Source organism: Humulus lupulus, chromosome 6 (genome assembly GCF_963169125.1).
Source record: "Humulus lupulus chromosome 6, drHumLupu1.1, whole genome shotgun sequence".
In the NCBI taxonomy this organism is placed as follows: Eukaryota; Viridiplantae; Streptophyta; class Magnoliopsida; order Rosales; family Cannabaceae; genus Humulus; species Humulus lupulus.
In genome coordinates, this window is record NC_084798.1 from 36,028,577 (window position 1) to 36,040,208 (window position 11,632).

At 31.4% G+C, this 11,632-nt stretch overlaps 1 protein-coding gene across 1 annotated transcript; it reads right to left on the minus strand.

The window, feature by feature from the left end:
* Positions 1-336: 336 nt before the first annotated feature.
* LOC133782058 (BRASSINOSTEROID INSENSITIVE 1-associated receptor kinase 1-like) lies at positions 337-7,646 on the minus strand. Its single transcript, XM_062221213.1, has 11 exons — positions 7,173-7,646; positions 6,846-6,978; positions 6,664-6,735; positions 5,878-6,021; positions 4,820-4,891; positions 4,647-4,718; positions 4,477-4,550; positions 3,617-3,745; positions 3,188-3,529; positions 1,970-2,364; positions 337-986 (listed from the first exon to the last, which is right to left on the minus strand). Exons 1-11 carry the CDS (start codon positions 7,282-7,284, stop codon positions 672-674), a joined length of 1,860 nt encoding a protein of 619 aa, XP_062077197.1. The 5' UTR covers positions 7,285-7,646; the 3' UTR covers positions 337-671.
* Between the last annotated feature and the right edge of the window lie 3,986 nt (positions 7,647-11,632).

The following is an 11,632-nucleotide window of genomic DNA, read 5'->3' on the forward strand; positions in this document are numbered from 1 at the left end:
TAAAAGCTACTTTGGTTACATAGCTCCCAAATTAGAAAAGAGTACTAAACCTTTTACTTTTGGCAGCAATGAGATTTAATTAAGTGAAATATTGTACTACAATACTATATAAGACTGAAATTATGAGTTTTTAATAAGAAATATTCCAAGTTACACTAAACCAAATATAAAAAGCTAGTAATTATTAAGGGTCTTTGATAATTTTTAAAGTTACTTTGGATAGTTCCCAAATTAGAAAACTTGACTAATGAGCTTTTTACTTTTAATTGTAATGGGATCTAATTAGCAGTGAAAACAACATAAAAAAAGATTTTATTGCAGCGATACACAATAATATTTAAGAGGCCAACTTTTTCTAATAATGAGATACATAAAATTGACATTTTTGGGGTGCTTCGGTGGCCATTCCTGCCTTGTTCGGTAGCACTTCAATAATTTCTTACTATCACTTAAAAAAAGCCTATGTGAAAATTACAACAGAGCACCGACCCCAATGTGTGATACATATTGGACATCGAACAATATTAAATGAGAACTATCAAATAACAAAAAGTGAAACATTTACACAACCTATATGATATTATTACAACAACAACAGCAACATTAACAAAAATACAAAACAGACCTTGAATTGGTCTCTCGTGTATACATAGACAACCATCAAAGGGGTATCATCTGGGACCAGACAATTCATCTGGAGGGATGTGTGAAGTAGAGTCAACAATCCAATGAGTATTTGGATGGTGTGTCGGGTGGAAGTCTTGGCGGAACATCTCCTCTTTTTGCCATTCCTCCCATCTTTCTGCTAATCCATCCCCTTCAAGCATTCTCACCACCTCAGACATCTTCGGCCGTTCACCGGCTGTGCCTTGTGTGCAGAGAAGAGCCACTTGGATCAGCTGCTCCACCTCCTCATCGACATAATTTCCTTGTAGATCGGCATCCACCAATGTTTCTAACTTGCGATCTTTCAAGAGTCCTTTGACCTGTAATCCCACGGATGATTTGGGAAAATTAGATAAAGCTCACTCAAACATAAATAAAACAGCTTCTTTAAGTATAAGAGAAGTTAATTATGAACTCTGTGCATAACCCCATGTGGTAGACAGGAGCCACATTAAGTTCACTGCAGAACTAAAGGTAAATGACAGCAATAAAGTAGATACACAAAAGGGTTGTTTAACAACCAGGATAGACAAACAGGCATTGGTATGAACTACTTAGATTCAAGTGGTCATTATGCTAAAATTAAACTGGGATGATCTGGTCTTAGACATGTTTTCACTTGTGGTATGAAAACATAATGCTGCATCAAGATAAAGTTTCACATGAGATCAGAACATCTTAAAGATGTGAAAGGTTCATAGAAGACAAACTTTCATATACCAGAGAAAAATAGAAGGGGGAGATCTACCACAAACACCAAATTCACCTTCCCATAACAGCCAATAAATTTAATGCTAAAATTGGGGTTTTTGTATAAATTCCTCCCCGTCGGAAAAAAAAAAAAGATTTTTCTATCAATACATCTGCAGTTAAAGAAATATACACAATTTTTATAACATTGACTATATATATATATATATATATTACTTTTAGAAAATAAAAGCAAAAATACAATAAAGGTGGTTTATGCGGGCATTCAAGGTGGTGTACTATGCCACTATGCCACTATTAGGTTTTTTTAAAAAAAGAAACAAGTAATCTATTTATCTAAAATGGCACCTACGATTCACAAAATTGAGATATAAATATTTTGTGAATTTCAATGACATCAATGGAACTTTGGCAAGCAAGACAAAGCTACAGCTTCAAACTATTTCCTGTAGTAAACCTTTTATAAATATTGTATGAAATTTACAAGACATGCTGATAAATAGAACAATATTCCTATTGTAGGTAATAAAATAATGAAAACAAAACATAAAAAAAGTGTGCTAAAGCTTTCAAAAAGATGACGAGTGCATACCCAATCAAGCAACATGACATCATCATCATTTGCAAGACGAGCTAGATCAAAAGCTCTCTGTCCAGTTATGAGTTCAAGAAGCATAACTCCATATCCAAAAACATCTGTTTTCTCTGAAGACTTTCCAGTTGAGAGGTACTCTGGTGCTATATGCCCAATGGTGCCACGCACAGCAGTGGTAACATGAGTATCTTTATAATCCATGAGTTTAGCCAACCCAAAGTCTCCAACGACTGCCTCGAATTCCTCATCTAACAATATGTTTGCAGCTTTGACATCACGGTGAATAATCTTAGGATCACAATGATCGTGCAAATAAGCAAGGCCCCTTGCAGATCCCAATGAAATGCGTTTTCGTATTTCCCAATCAAGTGGGGACTGTGAATCAGGACGATCTACAGTCATCCACAAAAAATACAATCAGAGAAAGTAGCTTATTTAAAAATGATATACCATAGTTCAGTGTACAGTACATGTAAGTTGTACCTTCTGCTAGCATATGAATAAAGCAATTCCAAATATCGTTTTTCAGTTTCCATGGTACATCATATAACTACAAATAATTAGGGATATGATATAATTTTATCAATTAGGGTTATTATAGCCTTATACTTCTTGTTAACCTCCTTCAGTTTCCTAAATGAAATTGTCTATCCACAAGTATAATTGACAATGTTAAATATTTTAGGATCTAATGAATTATCAGATAATTAATAACTCCTGCCTTCATTCTCTTTCTCTATATTCTTTTTCTTTGCTGTTCCTGACTGAATTTGGTATTAGAATCTATAAGCTTCAAGTAAAATGAATTCTGTTTTGATAGTGTTCAAACAACCTAATTTTGTTGCCTACAAATTAAATTTCTGTCAGCTGCCTAAACCAAGCAGTCCCTAACACCTAGAGCAGCCTTGCTGCAGCATTTGAGTAATAGGAAACACTTAACACGGATATGTGTCATCAATCAGACACATGCTGGCATAATCAGAAGCAATTCATCCATGCCACGAATTTCCTCAGACCATGCTGCACTTCTGAATGTTTTGTGACCACCATTTACACAGATTTCCGACATAAAATCATTAAACAAACCATATGGCAACATGAAACTAGAACAGCTTGCAACACTTGATAGCTAAGAACAGCTTGAAAGAAACTAAAAGCTTTCTCAACAAGTAAAACAGAAATTAATCCACACCATATACATAGCTAAGAAGGTACCTCTTAAACAAGATGCAACACTTCCATTAGCCATATATGGGTACACAAGCAACCGTTCGGTTGGTGTCATGCAAAATCCACGGAGGCGGAGTAGGTTACGGTGTACAGCCATGCTGATCATTTCTACTTCTGTTTGGAACTGTAGCTCCCCACCTTGGGTACGCTCTTCTTTAAGCCTTTTTACTGCAACTAGGGAGCCATCCGTTAAGCGCCCTTTATAAACCTTGCCAAATCCACCTCGGCCTAGAATATGTTTATTGCTAAAATTATCAGTAGCAACTTGAAGCTCCCTTAGAGAAAACCTTTTAAGCTGTCCCAGATGGACCTCTGGATCCTCCTCAGCTGTGAAAATTATAGGTAAGTGAGAGGCATGCATCATTTACAGAAAACTCTTACTAATTAAAATGAAACTTTTAGTAATTCACTAACCAGGTACATCAAAGAAATGATCCTGTGGTTTCCTTCTCCGATACCAAGCCAGAGCAATTGCAGGGACAGCAAAAAGAAGAGCGGCACCAGCAGCAACTCCTCCAGCAATAGGTCCAGTTGTACTACTACCTAAAATATTCACCAGATTAAGTGTTGAGAAACTAAATGACGCAAAATACATATTAGATAATTAGAATTAATATTATTAGGACGATTAGATATTCTTAGAAAATTATTTTCGTAATTTATATGCTTTATCTAATTGAGTTTATAAGAGTTTTAGTACACCTTAAATCCTACAGTTTGTTTCCTAGTTGAATTAAGATTTTGTTGTTTGCCCATCCATAATATTGTTTTCATTGCTAGTCAGACTACTTAGATGATTATAAATCATTGAGATTTTTCTCTCTTTGTTCTCTTTTCTCTCTAATTATTTATCAATCCTTGTTCTTTTTAACAAATTCTAGTGCTCCTCTCTATTCTTCTTTTATAACTTAATTCTCATATAATTTTCCCTTCATTGAGTTCATCCTGCATTACTAAACCTCTCTCAAGAAGCCATATCCCAAAGGTAAAGAAACTCAAAGTCTTGATCGCTAATGCAGTGCATAGGCCACTAGTCCAATACTTGAGTTACAATGCACTCTCTTCTCTCCCTCCCTTCTTTCTAGTAGGTAACTAGATGATCAGATAGAAAGAAAGATGAATAACCTCTAGGTATTAATGAGTCTAAAAATGGGGTATATTCATTATGGTAAATTGAAAATTTCCATGGAAATTCACGAGGCATGAAAAATAAATAAGGAAGCAACATTTACAATAAAAACTACTTGGAAACTATTAATAACATATCGCTGCACCTGGGGAACCAGCTGGTGGAGTTAAAGGAGGAGGTGGTGAAACTGGGAGCGGCTTTAGCGGATTATTTTGAAAACTGCAAAAGAGCAACTTAGCAGTCAGAACTGAATTTTGTTATGTCAAAGGACCAACTAACAGAAGGTTGTTTCAAAAGAAATTGTTTCCAATGAACCTGATGGGAGTAAATAATGTAAAAGAACCATTAACTGGAATATCTCCTGACAGCTTGTTGTTTGAAAGATCCCTGCATCTCACAAGATCAAATAAAATTGTTATATACCCGGCATTAGGTGTTTGAAAAAAAAAATCTTTAGATTATTTTAATGTTATTTCAAATAAACTTACAAGACTTGCAGTGAGTCAACACCTGTTAAAGTCATAGGAATAGTCCCTGACAAACTGTTGTTGTTGAGACGTCTGTTCAACAGAGCAGAAAACATTATTTTTTACAATCACAGTTTATTCATCCTAATCACAATTTATATGAAAGAAACAAAATTTAAACAAGAATATTATATAGCAATAGTATCATGAACATATTAACATCATTTTCAATAGGTTATTTCTTACATTTAATCATAAAGTAATAGCTGAGTTGAATTATATCATTACTTATATTATCATAGCAATTAATTCATTCGAGGAAAAAAAAACACAACAAACAACAATGTAACTACAAAATAGCATTGTTACCTTAGCAATTAATGAGAAAGAGTGATAAGAATACAAGGATAAAAGGATGAAAGAAGATATAGCAAAAGAGAGTGTCTGTATGGTTGAGACAAGAGAAGTGAGTTCAAAAGAGATTTTATATTGTTTACATATCTTTTATTGTGAATGTAAGGAGTGCATACATATTCATGTATTGCCACGCACAGAAAGGCTCTTACAACTCAGATGCACCCTTGCAGGTCTTACCAATCGGAAAGTTACACAGCCCATTTAAGCAAAATAAAATTGGTTTGACATAATGCTGACTATTCCACCAAATAGGTCCAGAAATCATGGACTCTTATGAAAATTGAGCAAAAATTATAAAAAGATAGAGAAATCCAACAGACACATGTTCAAATATGCACAAAATATTCCATCAATACTCATATATCTCCACTGATATCTATATACCTTCCATATTGTTGGTATTCTCCAGCAATAATGTAGATAACTAGGGAAAAACTTTCATTACCAAGTTCATCTATGTTAGAGATTGACAATTTTGACAACATCATGACAATATTATTGGCATTTTCATCCATGATTACAATAAAGCTACCTTTCTCAGGTTGATATATGGCATTATATAAATCGCAAAACAAAACACATTGTCATATCATTCTAAGACTAATAAAAACTATTTAGATTACCACTACCAAAAGATGTAGTTGAAGGATGTGTATTCATACAGGAAACGTAGTTTTGCAAGCTTCCCCAATGTGGTTGGAATCGGACCATTTAATTTGTTCACGTAAAGATCCAAGCTCACCAAGTTTGTCAAATTTCCAAGCTCTTCCGGGATTTTTCCACTTATATTATTGCTATAAAGTTCCCTGTCAATAAAATTTGACAAGCACCAAGAATATATTAAAAGAATATCCCAACTATAACACATAAATCATGATGTTGTGGTATTTGGTACTAGTCTAAACTGAAGATGGAGAACAATGTTGTGGCACACAACCCACAGCATGTTCTGATTTATCTCCCAATCAAATCTTCCTATCTTCAAGAATACAACATAAGCTCCTCTCAAGCTTCCTCCCACAGGAACACTAATGTTCCTGACATAGAAGTTCATTAATGAAACATGTGATATGAGAATTCGTTTACCCTAAATAGGATCAGAATTTTAATGAATTCCTTGTATCTATTGCAATGAACAGGTTCATGATACAACATGAACAGACAAGACTAAGTGTTCATTTTTACTTTCAACAATAAATATTTACAGAGATTCGAACCCAGATCATTCATACATACATATTCACACACCTAACCAGTCAATTGAACAGGCCTCAAGTAGCAAATTCACTGACAGAGTGTGAAAATTCATTAAAACTTGGTAATCCTCATGTTGAAGTGTTTAATAAGTTTTTGGGCCTTTATATTTAACACCCCCCCCCCCCCCCCCCCAAAAAAAAATGCAAAAATTAAACCGACCTTAACTTAGCTGAACTAAAAATATGACTTACAAGTACTGTAGATTCGTTAGCTGACCAAGCTGAGGAACCAGTGTACCAGTTAAATTTGCATTTCCAAGGTCACTGGGCGAGTTCAAAAACAAAATCATATAGAATCACCATCTCAATATGTAATGAATATACGAGCAAAACCAATTCTACAAAAACCATGTCACAAAGTAAACAAAGCTTACACTCGAGTAACACTGTTGTCGTTATTGCAGGAAACGTGAAACCATGTGCAGGGATTAACAAGTGTGGCATCCCAACTCTGAAGAACATTGTTGGGATCAAGTAAGTTGGTCTTCAACGCATTCAGGGCATCACCTAATTTGATCACAATTACCCAATTTTGAACACATTAACACAAAACATACTACAACCAAATCATTAAAAAAGAAAAAAGAAAAAAAGAACTCGCGCTCTTTCATTTTCCAGGAAGCCAAACAGCACCCCTCGTAAGTTGTTATTTAAAATTCAGCACAAAAAAACAAATTCAACTAATAAATAATGAAACATACCTTCTGAATTAGCATATACTTTTCTGAACAAGCCAAATAACAAAATCAACCACATAAAAGCAGAACCCGAAACAACCGAGATGAGTCGTCGCCTTCGTTCCGTCATCTCCATTCCTTCAAACTTCCATAAACATCTCCTTCGTATAACCAATCCCGTTGACCGATCACCTACAGGCACAAAAATTCGTTGACCGAATCGAATTCCGTAAACCGAAAAAACAAATCTCCCTTCCTCGATTCAATTCAATTCTTCAACTACTACTTCCGTTTCGAGCCACAGATACGAAATTCCAAACCGAAAATGCCGATTAATCAAAATCACATAGAGAGAGAGAGAGAGAGAGAGAAGTTTGAGCTTCGAAGAACTTTCGTAAAGTTGCTCGAGGAGAAGGAAGACGAGGAAGAAGTCGTCGCTCTCTCTCTGCGTTGTCTGAGAATTTAGTCAAAGTTTCAGCCCTTCTTTGTTAGAATTTTCTTCTCTCTTTTTTTCTTTATTTTTTGTATTTTTGACAAAACTAAAAAAGTTGTTTTGTCTTATTTTGTCAAATTTAAAGGGTTGAAACTCAAATATGGCAACTTTAACTTTTAGTTTTTACTATCAAATTAAATAATGATAATGATTTATTTCATAACGATGTATTCAATAAAATATGATAATAATAATTATAGACCAATCTCGTCAAACAGTCTTTGTAAAGTTTGTATTAATATAAAAATTATATAAATTCTATGAAAAAATAATAATTACATAAGATTAAATTATGAGGGTACAACGTTAAAGTATGAAATAATTAAGTGTATAGTGCAATTATTACATATGGATATTATCAATAAATATATTTTTTTTTAGAAAATAAGATGCGTGCATAGATAGTTATTTCGTTAGAAGTGCCACTGTAGTTTCTTTTCTGAAACAGAATAAAAAAGAAACATATAAAAAAGAGAGGAGATGCGGGCTTTTCGCAATGGACCGGGTCAAAGACGAACGCTCGCACGTGCTAATGCGTGTCGCACGTGTTTCACCATTAATACTATATAATATTATTGTTTATAAAAAAAATGCTCAAATAAACTGGTAAAGCTTATCTTAGCCTTTTTAATACAGTAATAGCAACATAAATGGTCTGTTTGGTGACATGTTTATCTTTGACAATAAGTCTACTACTAATAATAATAAAAAAAAGTAGGAGGTATGTAAATGGGGTGGATATGCCCCCACCCCGCTTCGATTAGTTTCCTGGAGTAGGGCGGGTTTGTCCGGTCCCATTCATCTTATTTAATTTTTTTTTTTTTAAAAACATTAAGTTATAATTTTAAAATTTCTCCTAAACTTAAATATTATTTTTTATTGTAATATTTATTTTTTACACTTCGTATAACCTACACCCTCAAATATTATATTTTGTTTTTCATTTTAAAATTTACAAAAATAAACACAAGAATAATGATGAATTATATAAAACATATTTTTCAATATTTATAATTATTTCTAGTTTATTTAGAATTAAGAATATTATAAACCACATATAAAATGTCCATTTTACGTACAATGCATGTATATAAGTAGCATGAGAGAATTGAGTAAGAGTATAAAAAAATAATAAAAAAAATTTGGGGCGAGGCAACCCCGCCCCGCTTGCACCCTGTTTTTACCGGGACAAAGACACCCCGTTGGGTCAGGGCCCCGCCCCGCCCCACCTTACTGCCCCATTTTTCTATGCCTAAAAAAAAAAGCCAATTTCTCTATGAAATATTTGGGTGATAAAATAGGGTAGTTTTTCTGTGCAGTTCAAAAAGGGGGCAAATTGGTGCTTGGCATAGGAAGTATTTTTTGCACAAATTTTTATATAGTCATGTGTATGGTGGTTATTTAGACTGTGCAAATTTTCAGAAAATTCCGAATAATTTATCGTATTGAAAATTTTTTATAATATAAATTATTTGTAATTTCCCAAAAATTTACAGAGTGCTCTAAATATCTATAATATATACGATCATAAAAAAATTTCGTCGAAAATACTTCCCGAACCAAAAATATCAAATGGGTGCTTCAGCGTGCCCCTTTTTGGAAGTGTTTTGGTGTGCCCATCTATAAGGGTGTACAAAAAAATCCTCCAATAATATATTGTGAAGATAGTAATGTTGGAAAGGAAATAGTCTAATTCTTATAAAATCATAAAAAAATATCTAATCTTAATTTTGATGAATTTTAAATATGAAAGAACTCTTCGTAGTAATAAATTATAATTATTTTTAGTGTCAAATTAAGAAAGAAATTCACAATGATTTGTTACCTTATAGTTTATGATGAGATAAAAAAATTCTAAAATTATTTTAGACAATAATTTAGCATTTAGAGTTATGGTTAAATCTTTTAATATGTAAGAAGGTAAAAAGTAATAGCTCACCAACATAGACAACTTTTTGTTTAACTCAAAATTTTTTTTAGTTGCATCTCTATTAAGTTATAACATATTTATAGTAATAAAATCGATCTATAGAGATTTTATTGTATTACTTTCCATAATGAAAATAACGAGGCCCAAAAAAATTAAAAATAGTTTTTTTTTTTAATTCTCATCTTGAGGTAGATTGAGAAGAAAAATAGTAAAAAATAAGCTGCATGTATTCCATATCTTCCTATTCTTATTTTTATTATGAAAGCTCTCCATGTTGACTTTGAATAAATATCCAATCAATCTAGAGTCAAGACACAAAAATTCTTAGTTAAAATTAGTTTAACCCAATTTTTTTTACAAAATAACATTTTTGAGAATGTTTAGGGGATTAAAAATTGCTACGAGAATGACTTTTATGATCATTCAAGATATCATGATCTATATTAAGCCACCTGATAAAATTAGTGGGTGTAATGATTTTAATTTTTTATTTTTTTTTAATGATGTCGCTTGGACAAACTCATCCAAAAAGAACAACTTTTAAGAAATTAACAACAAAAAATCCACCAACTTCAAAAATACCAATGACAAAAAGATGACAACTTTTTTGTGGTAGCTACCACTATCTAGATGGCATCTCAATAAAAATATTATTATTATTATTATTAAATATTAAAAATAACAACCATAGAACTTACTCTTGGAAAATTCAAGCATGGGTAAATAGAAATTGACCCAGTGAAGCATCTTAATTAGGTTATGGCTTTTGTAACATATTTTAATGTTGATGAGAATTAATGAGAAATTTATTATCCACGTGCTATATAAGGAATTGTTCTCCTTAGAGGACTTACTTTATATAACTCACTTATATTTATTTTACATCACCAAAATTTTAATTTTTTTTACTTTACCTCTAAGTACCATACACCAATTTCTCTATTTTACATCACCAAAACTCTACTTTAATATTTTTTATTCATTTTAAATATTTTTTTCACTTCCAATACTATTTCTATACATTATAATATTTGTAGTATTTATTCATATATAATGTCAATATAATTATACTTTATTTTAAATTAGTCTAAATCATAAAACAAATAAAGTATAAATTGATTAAAAAATATACAAATAGTAAAGTTTGTAGAAAAATATTAATTATAACTATTGTAATAATAAAATATAAAAAATAATATATTGTAATAATAAAAAATAATTGATTAAAATTTAACAAATACCTAAACAACAAAACAACTAATTAATGAATCATAAAGAATTACACTAAAATATTTAAAATAATATAATATTAATATATAATATATCACAAACACAAACTATATATATAATACACATTACATATATATATATATAACACACATTTATATATACATAATCATATCAATATATATATAGAGAGATTAGAAAAAGTAAATAAAAAAATAAAAGAGAATGAGAAAGAATAAGTGGGAGTGTAAAAAATAATAAAATATTCCTTAAAAAAATAATAAAATATTTTTACATTTGATTAATAGTGTTTTGTAGATGTAGGTAAGCTACAATGCTTTATGTAAAAGATATGTCAAATACTAGTTTTTAGCTAAATATTTGCAAATTAGTTATTATACCTATGCTAGTGTGATTGCTCTTATTCTTCACACTTAAATTAGAGCATTCTTAGCTCTAATTTTCTTTTTTATTGTAGTCAGGTGATACAATTTTAACCATTCACAGTTCACCCAAATCAATGGCAATGTGCTAGTCTACTGAATATTATATTTCTTTTATTGTATTGTTGTTATTTCTCACATGTTATATGTTATGCTAATTATTTTTTGTTCATGGAATCTCTTTCCTTAGTTTATATTTTCAATCTAGCAACTCATATTGGTTGCGTTTGGTAAAAAATTTTAAACTCAAAAATTAAAATATATTTTTGTTTTATATTTTTTTATTTTTATAAAATAAAAATGTGTTTGGTAACCATTTTTGTTTTCTGTTTTTTTTAAATAAAAATAAAAATGTGTTTGGTAACTTTTATTTTTATTTTTTGTTTAAAAA